Below are 24,927 nucleotides of genomic sequence, written 5' to 3' on the forward strand. Positions count from 1 at the left end.
TGCAGCAAGTGCATTGCTATGGCAGATACCTTGGGCAAACCTTTTTACTCTGCTGATCAGCAAGAAAAAGCTAGTTTGAGCACTGATGCTGTTCGCATCAGCAATCCCCAAGGGTTGAGCTATGCAGTCCTCTGGGCCTTGGCTTACCAATCTATCCTGTTTTGCCTCCGCAGTTGTTATTTGCAGCATATCTGGATGATGACAAATCACACGTAAAACAGGAGAGGAGTAAAACAGCATAATGAAATTTTATTCTGAAAATATGGCAAGAGTCTAAGGCACTTCAAACATTTCAATACACATGACTAAAGTGAATGTGACAAGGTAATAGCATTCCATAAATATGCACAGAGAACTACGCTCAATTCCACTCAAGGGGAATATACAGCTGGTACCTTTAATTTTACTCTCCAATAAACATGTATGGAGCTTATAGACTGACACAGTTAATAAAAATATGGTAACAGGACATGTAATTCTTCATGTAGCTTTTAATTATTAAGGAATATAAAATGTTGAAAATACTGTGCGAGTTAATTTTATAGATACTAGTATCTTTCATATAAAAAGTTATACATTATCCCCAATTAGCAACAACTTATTTAGTGAACTTCAGACCTGACGAGAGGCTCTATCCCCAATACCTACCCACTCACCCACCAGCTCAAGATCCACGGAGCTGACTATATAAGCAACTGCAACTTCTGAATTTCAAAGTAATTAAAAACATCGAAATCACGTTGGAATGAAATTTATGAAAAGGTTACTGTGATAAAGCCTAGGCACAGTAAATATAAGTATGCTTTAGAATGATTAAAAACAAGCCACCGGGACACCCCTGCATGGATAGCTTTAGAAGTCTTAGGCTGCACGTAACATAGGTAAGGATAATCTACAGCAAAGAAAAAACAGGATGTATGTGAGTGTACGGAAAGATGAGTAGGTGAGCCAAAGAACAGTTCTGGCTAAGGTTCTCAGCTGAGCACTACTTAACTATATGCTTGCTTCAAGTTTACAGTTTTCTATCTTTAGCACTAGATCTCTGCTTTCACTTTGCTGGTGAGTTCAGGCACAAGACAATTACATTCAGTATCTGTCTCAGTAAAACAGTAATATTTAGCAGCTTAAAGATGGCATAGAGATTTTTACAGATATTCATGCACTACTACTCAAACGTGGCTCTGTGAGTGGGACCAGGAGATGTCTTTCTGCTCAGTCTAGGAGTGCCCTAGAAAAGAGGAAAGAACAATTAATCAAAGGGAAATTATTCCAGCCAGCTGAATGAGAACAGAGCACTCACAAGCACTCTGTTCAATCCCTTGCCTTTAATTGCACAGATTAATCTTTCTTTTTTTTTCATTTTAGGAAGAACAGTGCCAGCTATCATACAGCCTACTAAGGAGAGCGCATGTTGTTTAAACAGTGAAACGTTTAGCAGCAGCTTATCAGGAGGGTGAGTCGGGGCTCGGAGAGCAGGTGGATATTTGCCAGAACACCTAGGACAGCTGTAGCTCCAGAAACACCCGTGTTTTGGTGACCAGGTCAATAATTAGTATTAAAACAACGCAACAGCACCTCTACACGCTAGCCAGAGTCAGTGAACCTTGCTAGTGTGCTATCTTCACCCCCAGATGAAAGTGAGAAGGAGGTATCCTTCAGCCAGGGTTTGGTCTTCTGCACACAACCTGTATTTAAAAATGTACATTTCACTTAGCAGCATAAAAATTAACCTGTGAATAAACTTGAAAATTCATGTGCTATATGCCTGTACAGCTGCCGGGTGTGGTGGTAGCGGTGGTGTCATTTTTTATGGTTTCCCATTACGTTCAGGAGCAGCAAGTTAAAAGGTAAATTGCAGGAGGTTTGTGTACTAACCGGTGACGGGGTTTTGGAAAAGTTGACATGGGCATAAAGGAGAACTGCTATGTCCTTATGTCCAGCTTCCAGGGCTATTGAAAGTGCTGTGCTGCCATCCTGAGAGAAGAAATGAAGAAATAAGATAATTAGTGCTTCTGTGCATTAACAGACCTCTTAAAAGCCCCATCAGCCCACTGAGAAGGGAAGTTAGGAAGTGGAGGCCCCACTGCTCAGACAGACAGTTGGGTTAATTTAGAGTCTTGTTTAATTTCTTTTATTATAATTAAGTGACAATAAGCCTTCCACTGCTGTTTTATGAGGCAGTCCAATTGTCAGAGGCCTCATAATTTCTCTCAATGAGGAGTCTCGATTATTGCTGAGGAAGAATGAGCACGCCATTATCACAGTAACGTTGCATGTAGTGCTGTATAAGACCAGTGATTTCAGAAGATTGGTCTGTCTGAGAGAAACTACAATGTCAGTGAGGAGTGGAAGAGAAGATAAGGGAGGATAAATGCTAATCAAATATCATTATAATTGCTGTGTTATAATGGTAATTGTTGTGTTACGGCTCACATTAACACTAAGAGCGGTTGCATTCATAATTCCAAATGCTCCTTGATGGAAGTCTAACTACAAACACATGGACCTTCCTGGTCGAATATTGTCACCTCCATTTCTCAGAAGATACTGCTTTCAGAAACCAGTTGTTGAGGCTGCTAGAAGCAAAGACTGCTTTTACCTAAAGGTTAATATATTGACCTGCTGGTTTCCCTTTAGACCATGTTTGGTCCAGGAAGAAGCAGATATCAGACAACCTGCGATGTGAACCTCTGAGCTGTCAGAGGGGCACACTTGCACGAAGCTGCCACATCCCCAACTCTGCCTTCCTTCCTTCCTTCTGTTCTTGAAATTGGTGCATCACATGGTTACAACCCCCTGCTCTCCAATGGTGTTTAAATTACGAGGCAGGCAGCTACAACCTCAGCACAAATCTCACAGTGGCTTGCTGGTCCACTGTCTGGCTTTTGGCTCTTGTGCGCAGAAGTTTCCACAATAATGCCAGTATTTGATATGTCCTTTCACAGGGATCGCCTCTTATGTTGGCTCTCTCAGTGGAGCACGTTTTCCAGCCACTGCCATAGCACTGGTATTAAAGCAGGCTGGCACCAGTTTAAGGAAACTGTAAACCCTTTTTCCAGCGTGGGTCACGACGGACAGCATCCAAGTGGAAAGTCTTCTTACGAGACTACAGGGAGTGATTATACATAAATCTAACTGTCCTGAGCAGACAGGAAGCTAGAAGAGCTGTCCACTACAGTGCAATATAACGCACTACAAATGCACAACAAATACTTCACAGTCAACACCAGGAAAAGCCAAGTTCTTAAAGAGAGATGCTGAATCACTGTCGGAGTGGCACACGTCAGTAGGATGAAGCTCAGCTTACTACTGATCATGCTGACTGCAAAAGGATCACCATCACATTCAGAATAGCTAGGGGAACGCTAAAAATCTCATAATCTTTCAGCACAGACAAACCCGTTATAAAATGAATAAGCAGCAGAACAAGCTGTGCTTGGGAAACAGTATCAAACAGCCTACAGGAATAGCTAAGTGTCATGTCCCCATAAAGACTTTAATTATTGACTCGGTGTAATAGTACTAACAGTATCCAAGCTGCAATAACCTAGACTGCCCCAAAAGGATTTGTTACACTGAGGCCTCCTTACATTTTCCCCTCAGGCCAGCTGTTACACACCACTGGCAACTGAGCCGACTCCTGCAGCAGGTGAGTGAATGAACAGAAATGATGTCTCTGCCTTTCTGCAACAGCTTCAACAAATAACCTCCCACTGCCCTCCCAAATCCTAAACCCAGGCTCCATTTCAGTGCTCAGCGGGTGAAAGCAATAGGAAGAACGGAAACATACCCAAAAAGTGATGATGTTAACGAGAACACAGTACTGGCAAGAAACCAGCTAAGTCAACATCTTCAAGCTTGAGAAGTCTACAGATCAAATTGTCTGCTAACAGTGTAGGCTGCAATGATCCTTGCAAACAAGAAATATGCAAGTGTCTCACCTGCCACTGAAGTCACAGCCTGTATCTGTTTATTGTCAGGACAATGCAGCTTCATGACTGAGACCAAACCTGTACCCTCAAAAGTCATGGTGTAGATACTGCGTGAACATCCTGAGCTAGCAAATGGTTTACCTCTTCTGGCCACTGCACACCTACATCTAATCACAAAAATAGCTACTGGCTAGGTCTGTTAGAAAAGCAGAGATACTAACCAAATAATCACAGCATTTGCTACCACTAAGCAGAGGATACATGCATTTGGTACTTCGGTGCTGTGCAAGTGGATTTTAGCAGCTCTCCACTGCATCAAAAAACCTGAATTAGAAAAACATTCCAGAGTGGAGAAGCTATCTGATGAAGCACTGTCTGGAAAGGCAACTCACATTGTCCTCCAGGGTGCCATTACACCCAGGCTGAGCCAGCAGAAGTTTGACAATCTCTACATGTCCGTGTTCACTAGCACACATCAGAGCTGTAGAGCCCTCGTCGTCCTGGATATTTACGTCTGCACCACAGGCCAGTAAAGCTTTAACCATGTCTATCCGCCCATGACTCACAGCTAGCATCAGCGCGGTCTGACCAGCCTGCATGGAAAGAAGAGGAAAACCTAAATCACCACACAATCAGTGACAAAGCATGCACACTTTTTTTTTTGGCACCGCGCTGCTTCTGGGGGAAAAAAAGGATTGTCATTTTATACAGCACTCTCAAAGCTCTAATTGCCATTATTTAAATACCTTTTACGCATACAATAACCCACATTCACATAGCTATTTATTAAATTCAAGGAAGGTATCAGATCCATTTCCAGACATCTGGAGTTCCTTGGAAGGAACTAAATGGTGCAGAATTTGTAAATGCCTCCTAAAATTCAGTAATGGTTCTTTCATATAATATTCAATTTTCGTTTTTAGGAGAGATCCAGACCTGAGGCTCAACTGTTCTTCCATGGTTCCATTTTGTATACAGTAATCAAAAACATATACCCGAACATCAAAGACCGCAGAGGGCGAGAGTGAACGAGTGCAAAAGCTGAATCGATGAAGCAGGGATGGGAGTGTGGAAGGACAGATAAAAAGCCACAGGAGCAGGAACAGTGTCCCGCAAACCATTTGACTGACCTGGCTGGCTTTAGCATTCACGTCCCCACAGCTGAACAGTTCCTCCACTATCCTCATGTCCTTCTCTGCTTCCACAGCTGCAAGTGCAGCAAGCATGATGGGGGTATAGCCGGCCTTGTTCTGATGATTTACGTTACAGACATCTGCAGAGGGATGAGATAATTTCTTTGGAAAGCAGGAACCCAAAAAGCAGCAATTGTGCTAATGAACTGAATAAACTGTTAGTAGAGCAGCCTATAAAAAGAAAAGGCAGAAATTGCTCTCATAATGGAAGCAATTCAAGGGAAAGTGGAGAAGAAAAAAATAAACAGGGGTGCTCTTGAGACCGAGAAAGAAAAGGATTCTCTTCTACTATGCATGCAACACAAGGGAGAGCACAAAGCCATTTTATATGTCATCATTTAGGGCTTTCTTTGTGTGTTTTTTTTCTTTTGTAAAAGCAAGTGGTCTGAAATTTGACATGACCACTGGGGTCATGGGACCAAACCGCAGGAATACCATCAGGTGAGTCTTTAAGCTCCTCTCCTGAAGGGATCCACACTGCAAAACAAAAGCGGCCCAGCAACATGGTCAGTGGAAAAGCTGATTCTCCTCAGCACAAACATTTTCCTATAATTGGTGTTATTTTAAAGATCTGCAAGTGTACTTTGCCATGTTTTGGAGCTGCAGAAAAACCCTTCAATTAAAGACTGTTTCCAGCTCTACAGAGTATTTGACTGTGAACAAAAGTACTCTGGGAACAAATAGAGTCAAGTCCTCTGACTAGTGCCAGCACTTGACAAGAGTTCTCCTTTTCGTTCAAGTCTAACCTCCAGTCTGTCTCTGTTTCTAAAATTCACTAGAAACCCAGGAGGGCTTATTAGTTTACCAGGCAGCAGGGCTTTCAGTGTGCTCATCGTATTGGAAAGCAAGAACTCAGACTTACATAAACAGTATCTCCAGAGTTGGGGTCAAATTGCACCACAGATATCTTAACAAGCAAAAATGTTTCAGGAAATTGTTCAGATTTATTGCCAAAGGCTTTTTTTTCTTTAAGTGAAAAGAACATTGCAGAAGCAATAAAGTGCACCTGCAAGAAAATGCACATTTTTTTATGTTCCTTACACATCACCTGTGCTACCTTATAACCAGTAGCCCAAGTTATAACTTGGGCTTTCAGAAGTTACTCCTGGGAAGCCACTGAAGCCACAGAACATGACACTCTGCTACATGCATTACTCCATGAGTAATGAATAATTATTGGAAGCGATGCCCTCCTACCCTGATGAGACTACTTCAGTAGAGGTGTGTTTTCTGAAGTCACATTTCAGCTCCTTTTCTATATGGCTAATGAGCAGACCTGTTTTCCTATTTGTCTTCTTGGTAACACTGCACGGTGATACAGAGACTCTCTTGTCTCACCTGCTTTTCCCACCGAACGCACAAACATGGAGTTCTTGGACTGAGAATCTGCCTGTGATATAATGACATTGCAAAATTGACTGTAGCAACCATCTAGACAAAGTCCAGAGGGAGACTGTTGAAACCTGAAGGAATTTGCCTGTTCGCAAATATTTTCCAACTGCTGGTATGCGCAGTGTGCTCCCGCGCACCTGGCACCAGTCACAATTGTCAGATTTTACAGTTAAAACCCACTGTCTTCACAGGAATACACCAGCTGCTGTAACTACAGCAGTCCTGACTTCCAGCGACAGATGAATACGCTCATGCTACCCTGCGATACCCAGGGAAGCGGAGGGGCAGTTTCCTCCCACTGCCATGCTGCAGAGCCAGCCTGCTGCATTTCACTGTGCTCCTGACATTCCCCGCATTCTCCTGCCGTGACTCACTCTTCCCAACAGGCTGCCTTCAAACAGGACCAGAGATTTCAAAGCACTCACTTGCCTGCCGAGGAAGTCTTTGCAGTGACAGTCGTGCTGGGTTATCAAAGCTGAGATCTGTATCATTAATATCCTTGTTTATCTGATGTTACCCTTCTGGATTTATAAATATTGCTAGGCTTACACTTCCAGCGATGTCATTGGTCTAGTTAAGTTTCACAACCAACTGTGACAGGTTTTATAACTAATTTAGGAAAAGAAACTTCAGTCAGGGAGCAAAACTAGGCTTAAACAGATCGCATCCTGCCTAGGACCAGCTCCAAAGCGTGACACCTTCTGCTGATTGCCTTCTGACTTAGTGCACGTAGGGAGCAGATGCTCTGGAGTCTCCCCTCTGCCACTACCCTCTTTGCATGTATGTGGCAAGGCGATCGAGAGAAGGAAGCAACAACAAAAGCAAATAAATGAAGCACCATCACATTGCTCATGGATCAGGGAAATGCTCCTGTATGGCAGAATGCCATATTGCTCCAGTTTCTCAGGAGAACAGTACAGACATGCCAAGGTGGTGGTTAGAAAAAGCTTCTGTACTGCTCTAGTAAGATAAAGCTAGCCTAGTTTGAGTGTTTAGCATGGATGTTTATACCTGAACGCATCTTCCTCCACCAGCACCCTACCTTTGGCTGAGCAGCAGCTGCAGTGCCTTCAGAGAAAACTGCTGGAGGCTGGTACTGCTCAACTTGGACTACCTAACTGTCCCAAACACTGGTCAACTCTGTATATAATTTACTTGAGTGTTTTTGTAACTTCTTCAAGAGCCATCACCATCACCTCCAAAGCTAGCACTAGAAACAAGGATTCTAGACTATCCAAGTGAGCCACCATGTAACTGTTAACAGTTAAAACAGCTGCCGGAGGAAGCCCAAACTTGACCTCTTGCTCATCAAGAATTCCACTCATGAGGACTGCAAAAACCAAAAATAATTAAAAAAAAATATGCAAACAAGTCAACCTACTTGCATCCAGAAGCAGCTTTACAATTTCAAAGTTAGAATGTGAGACGCTGTAATGCAGAGCCGTGTTTCCATTTCCATCTGCCATATTGATGATATGTCTGAGGACAGCAGGAGAAATCTCTTCAAAAGCAGTTATGTAGTCTCCAACCATTTCAGGGACAGCCGACTTCTGACTTGAGACACGAAACCACTCGTGCTGGATGGTATTTAAACAAAACCTCTGCCAAAACCAAGACAGAAGAATTTACATATGGGCAATCTATTTAAAGGATTTTCCATTCCACAAGTCAATGATGCAGGAGGTCAAGCCTTTTTTAGTCAAATGTGGGAAGAAAGTATTCAGCTCACAAACAAGATGTATGGGCTGAAGCTTCCCCTCCGACTGAACCCCTCTTTAAAACACCAGTTGTTTACCTCCTCTCATTTCACCTCATTTTCAGGAACGGTTCACCTCTGAGGGCACAGAATTTTAGGATGAGATTACCTCCAGAATTAGGGGGTATCAAATACTGGTGAACAGAAACAAGACTTGGAGCAACCATTTCCATGAAACACTTAACTAAGTTCATAAATCACTGGTGAACCCAAGACTAAGAGCAGTGGGAACGCACATGTCTCAGGGACTTAAAACAACAGAATGTTAAGTCAATTAGGCCCAATCCCGATGCATGAATTATCAAACGCACAAAGTATAGAACTGGCTGGACAGCAGTTCTGCAGGAGAAGAGCTGGGCATTACAGATGATCACAAGCTGAATCTGAGTCAACCACACCACACTGTAATGAAAAAGGCAAATAGCGTTTTGGGGTGAATAAACAGATTTATAGCTTGCATGGTGCATGATGCAGACCCTTCTTTCTGCCTTTCTGCCTTTCTGCCTAGCACTGGCTACCTTGCCTGGTCTGATCACTGAATGACAAAGATTTGGTTGAGATGGTTTCAAAGGTGAGCAGCCAGAATGATTTGAAGTCAAGGAAATCTGACCTATGGAACAGATAGGAAAAAATGGAGATTCTCTGCTGAAAGAACAGCTGGGGAAAGGAACTCTGTAACATTTTCACAGTGCAAAAGGCTGTTGCAGTGAGAAAAGAAGGAACCTGTTCTTCACCTGCAGGATGGATGGCTGTAGTAGTAAGGGATTTTAGCTGCAATGAGAAGATGCAGGTTAGACATTCAAGATAAACTTTCCCACTGGTATGGGCTGAGGGTAGGAGCCTCTTAGGCGAGATAACTATCTGTTGGGAACAATGTAGGTAGAGCAGATCTAGCTGTCAGCCAAGGGGGCTCCTGCCGTCACCGCCAGCTCTGACTTTCTGAGACAGCTTCTCTAACCTGGAAGGACCACCATGTCCTTCTTCTCTTCTCATAAATCCCCATCTGCAAGGTGGCCAGTAAGTTCAAGGACAATTTTGCAGCAAAGACATTCAGCACGCTTCTCTAGCCTCTAGGGAAAACACAGAGGACCTGTACCAGTAGTTCTAGAGGGGGCCAGTGTCTGGTAAAGGGACATTCTACACACGTCAGTACTACATATATATCTGTACTACATATATACATATACAGAATATTCTACATCAGTACTACTATAATAACAACCTACAAGGTCGAACCATTTGAGTTAAGAGACCACGTATATTGTGTACATACAAAGCTGACACACAAAAGTGGTCATAAAGTAACACAATGTAAGTTTTTTTTTATTATTTTAGGCACTACTGAGTGCAAAATACCACTGAGAAATTACTTTCACAGTCACAGTATCACACACATTATTAAGTAAATGGTACACTTTTTTTATTCAAGTGATCCATCACATCCCAAAAGGAGCAGTCCACAGCTCTTTCTGCTGTAAACAACAGCTACAAGATCTGAGTATGTTGGAAGAGGTTGGGACAATTTACACGGATCCCTAGCTGTACTGAAGTTTACCCTTTCTGGACAAGACTTCTTTATCAGCAGGCAGACAGAGAACAAGAGCTGATTAGTCTGCAGTTTCCAGATACAAAGCACCACTTCTGCTGGCAAACACTTTAAGCACATGAAAGAAACATGTAAATTCAAATTACACTTCCAAGGCAGAGATTATCACCTGGTTATGCCATTTTTTACACTTTCAACTCTGACTGGGCCTGAAGTATTTGTTCTTTGAATGCCTAAACTACTCCTGAAGGACTGACACAGGATTAAAAACTACCCATCACAACTGTATTAAACAACCTTTCAAAACATTCCCTGGACCACAAATGTCAGAACTGGACACAGACAGTATTTGTGTCTGTGTCTTACAGACAATATTATTGTCTTTAAGAAGCTGCAGATGCTCTACAGTAGAGGAGACTGGCACTGGATTGTTGTCCATCACTGCACAAATGTAACAAATGCAAAATTCAATTTCATATCTTGAAGCGTTCCTTGCAGTGTTCCTTTGCTTTCAGATCGCCCTCACAAAGTAGCATAGGCAATTCCTGTGTGAGGCATATAGGCAATTCCTACATGAAGCAAATACAACGTTATTTCCGGACACTGAGTATTAACAACGAATCCTCCTTACTCCCTGCTGTACTGATAAAAGCTGCCAGCGCAGTGAGACAAAAGCAGTATCCCTATGCTTAGGAGGAGGCAGAGCACGTTCAGTTTCAGAACAGGCTCTAAGCTTTTGTCATGGGAAGAAACAGGCTCCTCACCCCGTGCAGTCTCTTAATGCGAGGCCTGAGAGCAGTGCTAAAGCAACGCTTACAAAAATAACACGGGAATGCACGGATGTGTGAAACTATTTTTATGGGTGTGCCTTGAGACAACAACACCCCAGCACACAAAGCACAAGCACATTCTCTGGACAAAAGTCTCCTGATAGAAAAAGCACTTTGTGATTCTTCCAGGAAAGATGAAATCCCCTTCTGCCTAGCTACTGCGGTGCTGGTCCTGCAAAACCAGCACCCTGAAGTTTTCCTGTTGCAGCTCGGAGAGAATTTTGCCCTGCATTGCTTACCACATCTTTGTTGGTCAATGCCTTGGGGTCATCAATGTTGTTTCTCAGCAGGTGACAGGCAGAAAGCATCTTTTCACTTAGTTCGTATCTGAGGGAGACAGCAGAATACATGGCACATTTACATTTTTCTCTCGATGTTTCAGCATAGAAGCATTTACCTCTCTGAAAGTCGCGTGGGAATGAATGTTTCCAGGCAAGCCATCAGCTGCTGCAACACAGAAGCCGCTCTGGCAGCTCTTCTCCGCGGGGACTCCCACCAGGGCGAGTGGAGGGACTGGCAGGGCTGCAGACCTCCGCGAGGAGGAAAAATATATTTCCCAGATGTATATGTGGGAGGAGCAGTGGGAACGGAGAGCAGGCGACACATCACTTCTGTGCTTTAGACCTGGCAAGCCTTCTAGTGGAAATTCTCACCTACCGCTGTAAGACTGCAAAGCATGTATTACATCCTCTGTGCTTTGATTACTTGATTAACAAGAGGAAATGCCGTTAGTTGTGACGGAAATGGAATTAACCTGCGGCAAAGGGCAGAGGCGGTGCCTCCCTGCTGGCTCCCGTTTTATCCTGCTCACCAGAACCACACTTTCTCATCCTGTCCACTCTGGAAATTTACTCTCTTTCTCCAGTCCCCCTTCACGTTTTAACTTCTGCCCCCTTTCCATCACAAATTTCAAAACTCATGGAACAGCTGAAAGTAAGAAGGCCCATGCCCATGCCACATGGCACACCAGGCTGCGGCCAACCACCTCTCCCTACAGCCTGACACAGAGAACAACAGCAATTTTCCAGGAAAATTCTCCCTAAAAGTGGAGAGGCTAACATACTCATATGTGTAAGGCGGACATTTTAGCCCTCCAGGGTTACAAGCCAGCTGCTGGTGCTTCCAGAGCAATGAAATGCTCCACCATCGCATGGACCACGCTTGGTCCCACGTGGCCATAGGCCCTGCCTCTTCCCTTCGGAGGGCACTGCCAGGGCAACCAGCTTGCAAAGAACATGCTCCTCAAGTACACGTGGCTATCTAAGCCGTCCTGCTGCCTCTCTTCACCATCACCCCTTGCTAGGGTAAATATAAATTAGAGCGCTCCTTTGAGAAACTGCCCATCTTCTTGTGCAACCTGTAAAATAACAGGCTACAGCACTGTATAAGTAAAGCTCAGGGCACTTTAAAACTCACAGCTCCAAGGCCTACGAATAGCCCTTAATTATGAATTTCTGCATCTCTTTTATTTAGCAGTTGATAATTACAGATAAGTTTGATGCTGAACTGTATCTCCAGTGAAACATGACATATTAGTTTTGTCTTAGCTCTTTTACTGTTATTATTCCACTTACATAATTTTCCAAGCTAGCACTTGTAAACATCTGCCAAACCCGGTATCTACAAAATATCCCTTCACTATGTTTATACTTCCTTTTGTCAATTTACTAATCAAGAATCAGTAAAAACTCACCACACTACTGCTTTCCATGTGCCAAAAAAAACCAAAAAGCCTTGCCTGCCAAATACTACCTTACACAGCTTATTAGCAGCAATTTGAAAAGTAACTTAGACATGAAATGCTGAACAAGTGGGTCACAGCAGCCTAAAAGTATATGATAGTATATGGCCCATATGAAGTATATGATCTCAGGGTTGGATGACCTCCTTGCTGTTGTACCCCATCGTCTTACTGAGCAATACCAGCCACGGCTGAGGTGCTACGGAAGGTGCAAATGCAAGATGTGCTCCCAGCAGGCTGCTGACCTGGTATGCATTGTTCAAGACTCATTTGCTTGCTTACTTACTGTTTTACAGGCCAGGCTGTTAACAAGGCATTGCCTGCTCCCAAAGGAGTGCTGTTTGTGACCTGGTAGAGCCTCTGGGGAGCAGCCGCCTGGGTCTCACTCTAAATGGACCATTTAAAGCCGCTGGGGTCAGCCGCTGGAATGGACACTCTCCGAGACCTTCTCCCCGCTCACGCACGGTCATTTTGCCATGAAACTGCCTCTGGTTACCCTCTCGAGGAGGAGCGAAGCAGGCAGCAGCCGAGCAGCAATGGGGGCTGGCACTTTCTCCACCAGCACGGGCAGCAATGGGGGCTGGCACTCCCTCCACCAGCACGGGCACAGCCGCGGCTCGCACGGTGCGACAAGGCGGAGGTAACCCCCTCAGAGGTGCTTGGGAGAGGGTGAGCAGCCTACCTCTCTCTGATTTCCACCTCCTCGGCCTCGCACTCCAGGGGAAGGCTGTCCTTCTCTGCCCCCACGGTGCAGACCTCCGGGGCGCGGGGCACGGGCTGTCCCTCCTCCGTGTGCCGGCCGCGGGGGTACTCGTGGCCCTCGCACTCTTCCTCCGAATCCGAGGAGGAGCTCTCCTCGGAGCTGGAATCGTCGCTGGATGTCGTCTCGTACCTGCGGGGGGGAGAATGGGCAGGGGCAGGGGTGCCTGCTCAGCGCCATTCAGCAGCGGTCAGTACCCGCCTGCACTGGTGCAAGTTGAAAAATGTCTTGCAAAGGCTTAGTCCTCCTGTTTTCTGCTCAGAGACCTTTTCTACTCACTGAACTCAGTGTCGCTGCCAACTGATGCTGTGATTATTACGTGTACAGCGTGTAATGAAAGAAGAACGACCTTTTTTAAATGGAAGTCTTAACACTCTGTCAGACCTTGCCTTAGCCCCAGAATGAAATTACTTTGTTCGGAGTAAATTGTGTTGTTGCCTTACTAGGCAGATATAAGCAGGGAAGCTAACAAACCAATCTAAAGACAACAGCCAGAATTTTAACATTTTTTCCTGTGACAATCCAAAACATTTTGATATTTTACGTGAAATATAAGTAATTTGGACAACTATCATGCTGATTCTAATTAACTGTCTTATCTCACCAACCTCAACAGCTGATGAATTAATGTATTAAGCCTATTCTTCTAATGTACAACAATGATTTATGAGTGATAACATTCCCCCACTATAAGTAATTATACTTTTAGCCAATGCATATGAAATGAAATAATTGCGATATTTAGGCTATATACTGCACACGGCATTTGTACTAAAGAAAAACTAATCTGAGGAAAGGGCTAGAAAAGCTATATAAAAACAATTTGGTGAAACCATTTTGAAATTCTTTGCAACATTCTGCAAGGGTAAGTAATATTTTAAAAGAAGGTAATTTTCCATACTGTTTTCTGTATTTGTGTAGCAAAGTTTCTGTGCCAGAAACGTTAATTCTTAGGCAATGCCATCTCTTGCAGTATTGTTCAATAGCACAATGCTGCGCTTGTCAGCTGCCAAATAAAGTTTTCCTTACTAAAATATTGCCTGTGAAACGTTCCCATGGCTGTTTGACTTTGTTTCATCTTCCTGTGTTAAATTTGGCAGCAATCTAATCTACAGGTATTTGAGACTGATGCCACGTATGACTTGCAAGCACAAAAGGTTCACCGAGCATTAAGATGAGCACAGCTGTTTCGTTCTTCCCTCCAACTCAGCAGATGCACCTAAGCCTGAAGGACAGGCCAAAGCTATGCATAAGCTCCTGGGTTCCTCCTTTCCTTCCCACTGTGAAAGTGCTACAATGACAGATTTTTTGGAGACAGGTCTCTTACCCGCCATTAATGCCGACAAACTGCAGGTTCTTCTTGGTGTTGCTCAAATCCTTTTTCCCGTCCCTTTTCTTCATAATAGATTTGAGTGGGTTTTCATTACTAGTACACACTGTTGAAAAGGGAGACAAAGCACGCATATCAATACACATCTGTAGCCAGCTTTGACTACAGCAGCCTTAGACAATTTTTCAAAACAAACAAACAGCCTTCTGTTTAATTTACCAACTGAAGCTGGGCTTTCTAATCTTTTTATACATACAGTCATGGTGTGAGATACACACATGGAAATATAGAATAACTTCCAAAACAAGCTCTGGAAATAGAAAACGAGTTTAGCCTAACTTTCCCATCTTCCAACATGTTGCTAATCTTTACGATGCTTTAGAAAACTTTAAGAAAAGTCACTTTTTTTTCTTTGCTATTTGTGAAAGACTTCTAACATTGAAATGGGTTACTCGCTCTGTTAAGAAAATCTTAATTCTTGGTGTCAGATGACAGCAGCTCATTGCCAGAACTAACGCGTTAATACAGACAGCACATTTAACAATAACCTATTCAGCGGGGTGGGGAGGTTCAATCAAGGCTGTTTCTTTAGATTTTAGTATTCACCGAAACAACTTTTAAACCAACCTCTAAGCAGAAGACAGGTAAAACATTCATACAAACTTAAGTTTAAAAAAAAATATTTTATTAACCCTTCCTCTCTCGGTACGTTTTTCTCATGAAGACACTAAATGGCATTTCACTGATGTGCTGCAATCTGCCATTTAAAAACTAACCACTATCTGCAGACACAGGGTCTCACACTGTGATCTTCCCCGTAGCCACATCTTTCCCTGCTTCCGCAATTTTGAGAACCCTGCAAACCTTTAACTGTATTTCATATTCAAACCCCATCAGCACGATGAAAGGTGAATGTGAGCCAGTTATTACCATAGAGGCCAGAGGCAAGCTGGTCATCTGTCAGGTTAATTGGAGCGAGAGTTTTGTCCTGAGAAGAAAAGGACTTCCTTCCCCGAACAGCTTCTACCAGGGGAGTCTTCCTCTCCTCCTGAGCAGGCACAATGTCCTGCTCCAATTTCAGCGTTCGCAAATTTGAAGTTAAGTGGGCGTTTGCAAGTTGGCCGTGTGGGATGTACTCCAAAGTAGCACCTGCCAGAGAAGACAGTAGGCATCACGGAGGAATCAGACCAAAACACTTCCGTCAACACTGTGACTAACAGCGGGAAAAAAAACAAATTGGAAAAAAAAAGGGCAACGCTTGTGCTCTACAATACTCTTTTCTGAGGTTCCGATAGGAAAAGGGTGTGATCGCTTTCAGAAAATAAAAAAAAATAGCTGTGAGTTTTTCTTTCCATGAAAACATACAATACAAAGAAAAACTATAAAGGTATTGGCTTTAAAACGGATTAAAGGAGTGCTCCTTCCTTTTCCTTCTCTTTTAGTACACGCAGTGACCCCCAGCTCCTGCCACCCTGGCTCAGGGTGGACTCGCCGAGCTCCTCGCTGACATGCCTGAGGAGTATGTTCACGGACTCTGCAGGTTCCTTCTGCAAGAGCAATGCACTGTTATCTTACTTTTTTTTAAATAAATGGCATTTTCTATGAAAGCAGAAACTTTTCAGGAAACTTTCCTTTTTGCCAGCATTCTACTAGTTCTGAAAGTTATATACTTTATCCAGTTACTGAGACAACTGCAATAAACTCCCACCCACTGCATTTCTTTCTTTTTTTTTTTTCTCCTTTTCTGGGTTGTATTAAGCTGGTAGTTGTATTCAAATCAAATTCCAAATGTTTGGGTTATACTTTTTTCCCCTGATTTGCTGGCATCCACTCATTTTTTCCCTTTGTGTGCTGAAAAGGCAGCGCTAATTACGCACAGACTTTTACAGATTCCCCTGGAGTTCCTCCAGCTGTGCTATTACGACTGCTCTACAAAGCTGCACAAATGCTTTTGTTTGTGGAACACACTGTTTTTTTAAACACACAGTCTTCCTTAAGTAATCTTGCTAGCATTTCAAGGAAAAAAAAGACAGTGTTTAATTTACTTTAAACACTATCACTTCTTTCTTTCAAAGCTTGCTTCAATCTCTTCTGCCTCCACAGTTTTTTTCCCTGAATTAAGCCACAGCCGCCTTGTTCAAATAGATAAGCGCCACTGCACAGGATGCTAACATATTGTAGCAACGTAAATTCCAAATATTCACTTTTAGAAATACAGCTGACATCTTTATTGCTCTTGCTAGGCTGCCTTTGCCCCTCCTTCTTACTTCACCTCATTTTTTTTTCCTATGACAGGACGTAATAAAGCTGATTTTTCCAAACGTTGTCACTTCCCAGCAGCTTCCTCCTCTTGGCTCCCATTCCCACCCAAGTCTCCGAGTTCCCAACCAAATCTCACCCCACATGCATTTCCAAGCCGCCTTCCCCAGCAATGAGACCTATTGCACTCCTGCCATTGCTTATAGTTTCCCCAAGCTACAGGGGGAAGCCGTATGCCAGGAAAAGCATACGGCAGGGTATCAACAGGGTATGTCACTGAAGGTATAGCCAAAAAGCTTCTGCCCTCTCAAGGAAGTGCGGGGTGAAGGCACAGTCACCCCGGCGCCTCCCGTGCAAGAGCAACCCCTCTAGAGACGCGCCTGCGTGCTCGGGACAAAATGGGCACCTGTGGAAATCAACAGGGAAGTCCTGCCCTTGCTCCCCTACCTCTCCTTGCTTTGCAGCGGTGACGGACTTCGGTCAGGTCTCTTCCCGACAGCAAGCACCATCCCTCATCCGCCAGCTGAGGAGAAGAGGGCTGCCAAGGCGATGGAGTGCCGGGCCAAAACCAATGATTTTTAAACTCTCTTAGTTGAAAAACAAGGAAACCGCCTCTCCCTCCACTTGCTTGGAGCGGTGACAGCTACAGTTAGAGCGTACCGAACGCAGTAACCGCTTCCAACTGCAGCTGGTGGCGGCTGCCTTGGCTGATGTTACCAGGTCACCCCTTCTGCTCCAGCCTCGCCACCGAGGACACGGGGAGGGAGCGGAGGGGACCTGCTCTGAAGCAGCGGAGATAAGCAAAGCCTCTGAAGCTGCCCAGGTTTACTGTCAGCTGAAGTCTCTTTGTCTCTTCACAGTCCTCCTCCGAAGGCAGCTGCGACAACCGGGGCATGTCCTGAGGACACGGGTGGGCTTGTGCGTGCCGGAGCTGAGGGCAGCCGGCACGGCTCTGGCAGGGCAAAGCGGGGGTCCTGCCTGACGTGAATCGACGGCACCTTGGTGCGGCCGGTCATCCCCCCTCAGCAATGCTCAGCCCCTCAAAGCCAGCATCTGAACTTCCTCAGGTGGCTGCCTCCTGCCCTGGGACACCGCTGGGGAGGGAGCTGCAGGGTAGGACAGAGAGAAAGGAGAAGGACAGCAGCAGACTTTTCTCCCCTGCCTCCCAGCCTCCCCGCTAGCTAAACCTGCCACCGATGCAACAACATCTCAGTAGGTTCCCGCTTCTGGTTCATTCCTCAGTGGCTGAGAAGCACCACACTGAGTTCAGGCTCTGGGGCACGTTGTCCATGCCTTCAAAGGAAGAAGAAGAGGTGTCCTGCTCGGCCCCCACCACCTGACAAAAAGATGACATCAAGGCTTGAGGACAAGCACACGACAAGTAAATGTGCATAAGGCAAACTGGCCAGTACACTCTTTCTCCCAACACAGCTCTTAGATGTTCACAGTTACTGCGTCTACAGTACCCAAGGTTCCAGAAAAGACAGCCCAACACAGCACTAATGCTGCAAGCCATTAATTAGCATTTAACATCAGCTCTCAGGCCTTCCCCTTTACAAAACAGCCACGATAAAGAAGCTTGGAGAGCAGCAACCTAGTCAAATCACTTGGAAAAATGGATGAAGGAAGCAGCTGTGCTACCCAGCACTGTGGTCAATGATTTAACAGATTAATCAATTGCTGCCCAAACCAAAGCTGAACGAGCCAAGTTCCCTCTTCCCCCGAGAAGGTTGCAGGGTTGCTGTCAGGGCTGGGGGTGCCGCACGCTTCTCAAGTGTGGAAGTGAAACCCTGGCTGAAGATCACCACCCGTCTACACAGACCTTAAAATAGACTCTTCATCTCACCTCACACAGATCTCAAGTATGCTTGCACACAATCCTTCTCACTGACACCGGGTCGCAGTGCACAACATGACAGGTCCAACACTTGGCCAGCCACTGCCACCAGACAGAGCCACTCGGGTAGACTCTCTCTGCTGATTTTTCTTAGTTTATTGTTGCAGGCAAATAAAGCAAACTTGACATAAATTTCTAAGTATTGATATAGCGTAGCTAACCACAGCATGGAGCTGCCAGGAATTTCTGAACGTATTTTGCAATATAGTAGAGGATCTTGGAAAAGTTCATGAATAATTTAGAAGCAGAAGCATGATAAGACAAAACAAAGAACTTACAGACTTCAACTGTTCATAAACCCTTATACAGAAAGCTACTCTCATCAATTTCAGGGGGAAACAAGTGACTGAAGCATCTTCAGTGGTTTAGCCCCAGTGGTTTGAGGGAATGAGAGCACCTGTTTTTAATTTTTTAGAAGGAACCTAAATCACTTGTGCATCTCTTGAAAATCTCACCAATTTAAACCAGGGTGACAGCAAAACTACTATATGTCAGCAACGGATTACCCATGCCATTTCTGGCACCTATAAAATCCGTTTATTGATATTAAGATGCTATTTCCCTTCCTAACTGCAGAAATTCCCTCCATTTATGAAAGCATAAGTAGTCATGTACTAAGCTGGTTCAGGGAACTCACTGGCTGAGTTTTACACAGTATTTTTTCTCCTGAATTTATGATGAACTCATGGTAACAGAAGTCTGGCCTTTACCTGCTTTTGAAAAATTCCATTTAGTCTGACGGAAGCACACCCAAGTATTACTATAAAAACGATTTAGCTTGACAATACTTTTATACCACTGGAAATCAAGCGAAGTGCAGATGAGGCCAGGGGAATTAAATACCATCAGGATGAGAACCTAGCTCTCTGCCTGGAACATCACAGCCTTCTAGCTAAAAAAAGGGTACGAGCTTGCTGCCTATGTGGTAGCTGCACAGAGATTTTATTTTTAACCTGTGCGAGCACTTATTTGCACAGTATGTTTATAACAGCCAATGATACAACTTATACACTCCCTATTAAAAACAACGCACAAATGTTATCTGGAGCATATACAGCAAGGAAATACTTCTCTTTCACACTGCACGATTTCTTCACGGTAGCAATAAGCTCCCTATGAAATTACTGTAACCGAAGAACACAAAGTCTTCTCCAGTGGTCTTATTAAGTTGCTTTATCCTTTATCCTTTTTTTTTTCATATAAATAATTTTTAATCCACTTTCCATTTGGTCTACGCATCAGAACTATTGAAGAAAAAAAAAACATTCTACTAAGGTAAATAAAAAGGCAGTGATGAGCAAACATGTTACGTTTAAACATTTACAACGGTTGATATTAAGCCATCCACCTGATAAATGTGTCACCTTCATTCTAAAAGATACTTTTGAACTATTCCAGGTTAAAAGTAAGTGAATTTAAAATTTCAGAACAAAAAATTGCCACACATGAACTTTTTATATGATAAATCGACAGAAGCCAGATTCACTTGGAGCCCAGGGGTAGGTAAATTTTCCAACTACCGTTTGGTTCCAGGGAAAACGCTCCTTCTAACAGGATGGCTCCTTTAATAGGATTGCAAGAACAATCTCAATTTCATTTTCACTCTCGCTTTAACCATTTTCTTTGCATTGAGAAGCTGCTTTCCATCCCCAAATTAGCTTGTGAAGCCAGTTTGTTGAAACTGGAAGTCAAAACCAATTCCTTTAATTGAACAAGACTGAACACAAAAAATTATGCATCTGTGAAGCAGCTAATCATCTTATTTATGAAATGCTCCTCTTTGTTTCCCATTTATGAGGAGCTGATCTTCTCAGCTGATGCTTTATTGTTGCTGAAATACGACCACACTTCCTCAGAAAAATGGGAATCTTCTGCCATTAAATATTCATAGGTGTGCCTGTTACCATCGGAGTTGAACTCTGAACAAAGCTCAGTGCCTGAACATCACGTCCCTGTGCCACAGCGCCGGGAGGGAACTGGGGTTCTACCGAAGCCACTCTAACAGACAGGCAAGGAGGCTGGAGCTTGCTGCTGTCTTAAGCAGCAACAGATTTGAAAGAAAAAATTATTTATACTGTGGCAAGTTATACTCTTTATTAACCGAAGGAGAAATGAGGAGATAGAGCAGCCTTCAGATTCGAACACTCTGTGCTGCCTCAGAATGAAAACAGCAAATAGTCTAATGATAATAATGATAACAGTAATAAGCCTGTGTTAACAGATGACCAGGGAAGGTACGCCAAACCTCTTTAAAGAGGTTTATGGAGTTTCACTTGAATAATGTCTTTATAGGACAATTACTGACCAGGTCTCTGCTTCTCTTCTGATATAATCGGATGGGTATTTAAAACAGAAAAAAAACCAGCTAAACACCTCAGCTCCTAATATAGAGGTCACTACCATTTTCGAACATCATAGGCATTTGAGGTTTATATCTTGTCACAACTAGCAGCTCAACAGATACGACATGCCATACGAAAAACGCAGAGGAGGCACTGTATTCTTTGAGATGCCAGCCGGAGACACGTGAATAAGCAGTACTCATCTGGCACACAGATGGGACCATCTGCATGGCTGTTCTGCATCATGCACTGCCTTCCAGGGAACATTAAAAATGCTTCACATACGTCAGTCACCCTCTCCCCGGCAGAAAGATGGATGGATCCTTGTTTGTTGCAACACAAGCAAGCACATCCGTAGAGAAACTTAACCTGGTGATTAAGGCATGCATCTGTGGCGGAGTTGAAGCTGACGGCTTCATTCACTTGCCCAGACGTAGACACCCAGTGTGATTTGTAGCAGCCCACAGCTTTGCAGGGTCCACCAATGTGCCTGCGCCTCCAGTAGCACCGGCTCCTGAGCCTCAGGCAAGCCTGAAGTCTTCAACTGCACTAGTGTGGCCCATCTGCCAGGAGGGTGGCTACCAACCCATCAAGATACACAGTCTTTGAGAAAAAAGGCTACAAACTTGGTCAAACAGAAGAGCTGTAAAGCGAAAACAGCTTTCTCCAATTCCCTTCTGGTTTTGCATTACGAATGATGACACAGAGAGAGACAACAGTGGCCACCACACCTCATTAGTCCTACACACCAGCTTTGTACAGCTTCTCGCACCACCATCATTCCTTCGGTCCTTCCATCGTCCCTCAGCCTGCCTCCCCAGCTCTGGGTGAAAGTCAGAGTTGAAAACCTTGAAAGATCTTTCCACCAGATGGCACATCATGTTTTCCTAACCCCCGAGACCTTCCGACACCACTTGCTTCCTACCTTCCTTTCCCCAAGGCTTAATTCAAGAAGTTGCCTCCTTCCTCATGATGATTAGTGTAACGCTTCCACCGGGGTGCTTAGTTAGGACTGCTCCAAAAATTGACTGTAGAACTGATACTCCAAAGATCACTGAGGCAAAATAACCATGCATTTTCAGGTCAAATATGCTCAGGCAATTTTTCAGGGCAACAGCAGAGCAGTTGTTTTTAAATACCACCCTTGCGAACTCCTTGCCTGTGAAAGACATCCATCTACAAGACTTGTGAAAAGTCTATGTTATTAAAACCCCTACAACTGACATTAGGCCTCTGGCTGATATTTTGCAAAACACATCACACACACACTCAAATGTAACTTTCTGAAACTTCTCAAAAATTCTGTGACAATAAACGGAGAACCTGAATGCGCTCACCTCTCTTAGTCTTCCTATATGCTGTCTGGTCTAAGAATAAGGATCAGTTAGCGTCTAGGTTTGTCACCCACATCCACACGATCCAGCTGGACCCAGACAGGGTGCCAACGCTGGCTAACATGACTTTGCGGAGTGGAAATCGGCTTTTCCGGGCTGCGGGTTTGATCTCCCTGACACCACTAGGGCTTCTGAAAGACAGTGCATATGTAAATAGGAGTTGCTTAGTAACGGAAGTGAAGGTGTTTATTCTGCAGCAAGCAATGTACTAATTGCTAATAGACCCGGTTCAGAGATCATCTCCGACGTCCGCTTGGCTTGCGTCTAAGGATGCCAGCTGCAGAGCCAGCCCGCGTCCCGCTCAGCAGGCTCCAGCTCTGGCGCCTGCGCCTCCATCGCCTGCCACAAGCTGTGTCACGGGCTGAGGCGGCAGCCGCCCCTGCACACACCCCCACCCCCCTGCACCAGCAGGGAGAAAAGTCTGTAAAGCTGAGAATTCGGCTGATGTGCTACCTCAGGTATCAGAAGCAGTACGGACCACTAACCCTTCAACGTGGCAAATGGGTACCCAAGTCACACGCCTCAAAGCCAGCTCAAGTATTTTTGCCCTAAAAGGACCTGGCCTCTAAGAGGCGCTTCCTAAGGATGCTCTTTGAATAAAACATTAAAATCGACACTACTGCTGCTAATCTGAAACCAGACACTTCTGCCTCTATTTTCAGCCTGTTTTCCTAAGGAACCGAGGCTTGCAAGGTCATGCTTCTTTCAGTAACTTAAACCTGACTGCACATTTTATCCAAACAGGACTAGAGACTCAGCGCTCTGAAGGATTTTTATATTTATACAAGCTTTAGCGAAATCAGGCTGAGATGCGAGGCCTGGAGAAAGGGGTGCTGGTTGAGTTCACACACGAGACACCCGAAAAGCTACATCCAAGAGACCTAAATGTGAGGAAAGAATTATTAAGAGCTCACAAGCTATCATGAGATACTGATGCATGGGAAAAAAAAAAAAAAGGCTTTCTTAGTTCCAGTGCTTACAGAATTATTTAATTTAGTGCTTCATTCAGCAAAAATCCTTTCATGGAAAAAAGTAACATATGATCTGTAAGACCACAGGAACAGGCAGCAGGACCAGCAGATAAATGTAGTAAAGACACTATTTTCGAAATTAATAGCAAGAGAAGGGGAAACATTTGAGGCTTATGATGTCCTTCCCACTCCAGTTCTCCATGGGTCTAAACTGTTCTAGCCCAGAGCTTGATTTATGCACGCAGCCCTAGCATGTAGTTCTCACCAGGGACTAAAAATAAAGAGATTTTACACTCAGCATCCACAGCTAAAGATAATGGCATTACAAGTTAAAATAAAATTATTCCAAAATAATTTTATCAAGAATGTGAAATCTGAATCCGAGTAAGAACATCTTTAGTAAAATATGATCCACTGCTCCACCTGTGTCTACATACTTTGAAGTCTCTAGACTACACATTTGATGCTGTGCAGTAAAAGCAGGGAAAGGAATTGAGGATTTACAGCTAGTAAAAATTCACTCTTTTTAAGGACACCTCTAGTGTCTGCTAGATACTCTTATTATTATAGTATCATTACTTATAAGAAGCCCAAAATATAAAGTGCATTCCAGAAAGATAATAATATTGCATATATAGTATCATATTGCATGTATGCAGACAGGATATCATACGTTTTCTTTACCACTACATAAATGTTGCTTATTGCTTTACTCTGGGAAGCTAAAATTTTTACTTCAGCTCATTTAATGGATGGTTCCATTTAGTGCATGAACATTGAAAAGAATCAGATTTACCAAGCTGCCCTTTAACAAAAATAGGTAAATTTTGAGACAGTAAATAAGGTGCAAGGGATTTATATAGCAGGTCATTAGCCAATAACATTATGCTGACATTAAATGGTATTTACTCAGGATTTTTTTCCAATTCAGCACCCACGATACAGATGAATTTGCACAAGTTTTTCCCGTTTCCTTAACCTCTTGTTTCAGTCACTGTATGGCAGGACCAAGAAGACGGCATCTAACAGTCCCTGCTAGGCATTACATATTGGTTTCCAGTAAGCCAATGTTTATAAATTTAATAGTAATGTGGTTGGATTCACCAATAAGACATTAGAAAAAATGGCTAAGTTTTAAACTAGACTATCAAACACCCAAAAATAACAATTAAAAAAAAAAACTAAGCAACTTTACCCCAGGGAATAAAGAAATCCCTCAAGTTAATTGTATAGATTTTGAAGTTAATAAATAAAATGCAAGGAGTCTTTAAATCTCAACTCTTGCATTTCCTCAGTGTCACCAAAACCTCCAGCAGTAATTACAGCTTATGCCTTTCAAACATGAGGCTGTAATTAAGGATTAGGACAAACAGCTATTGGTACAGAGGAGATGCAAGATGCGGTTTCTGTGAAGCGCCCTGGAGTTGCCTATTATAAAGCAATCAGCCCTGCCGGAATGGGGAAAGCACCCCACAGCTCCCTGGCTGAGAGGCACAAGGAACGAGGGCAATGGAAGAAGCACTACAAAATCCTGTGAAACTTCTGCGGAAACAAGTCAGTTTGATACAGACGTTGAATGTGACT

General features: G+C 43.8%; 1 protein-coding gene across 2 annotated transcripts in view; it reads right to left on the minus strand.

Moving 5' to 3' along the window:
* Positions 1-229: 229 nt before the first annotated feature.
* The window catches only part of KANK1 (KN motif and ankyrin repeat domains 1), a 97,279-nt gene continuing 72,581 nt past the window's right edge, over positions 230-24,927 (minus strand). For both annotated transcript variants that reach the window (XM_075136444.1, XM_075136443.1), the window contains 9 exons: positions 15,411-15,629; positions 14,478-14,586; positions 13,073-13,282; positions 10,889-10,976; positions 7,899-8,118; positions 5,063-5,205; positions 4,325-4,525; positions 1,876-1,974; positions 230-1,228 (listed from right to left, as the gene is read on the minus strand). In XM_075136444.1, the coding sequence (XP_074992545.1) occupies positions 1,166-1,228; positions 1,876-1,974; positions 4,325-4,525; positions 5,063-5,205; positions 7,899-8,118; positions 10,889-10,976; positions 13,073-13,282; positions 14,478-14,586; positions 15,411-15,629 (1,352 nt within the window). In that variant the 3' untranslated portion in view covers positions 230-1,165. The remainder of the gene's footprint in view (positions 1,229-1,875; positions 1,975-4,324; positions 4,526-5,062; positions 5,206-7,898; positions 8,119-10,888; positions 10,977-13,072; positions 13,283-14,477; positions 14,587-15,410; positions 15,630-24,927) is intronic.

This window comes from Calonectris borealis, chromosome Z (genome assembly GCF_964195595.1).
Source record: "Calonectris borealis chromosome Z, bCalBor7.hap1.2, whole genome shotgun sequence".
In the NCBI taxonomy this organism is placed as follows: Eukaryota; Metazoa; Chordata; class Aves; order Procellariiformes; family Procellariidae; genus Calonectris; species Calonectris borealis.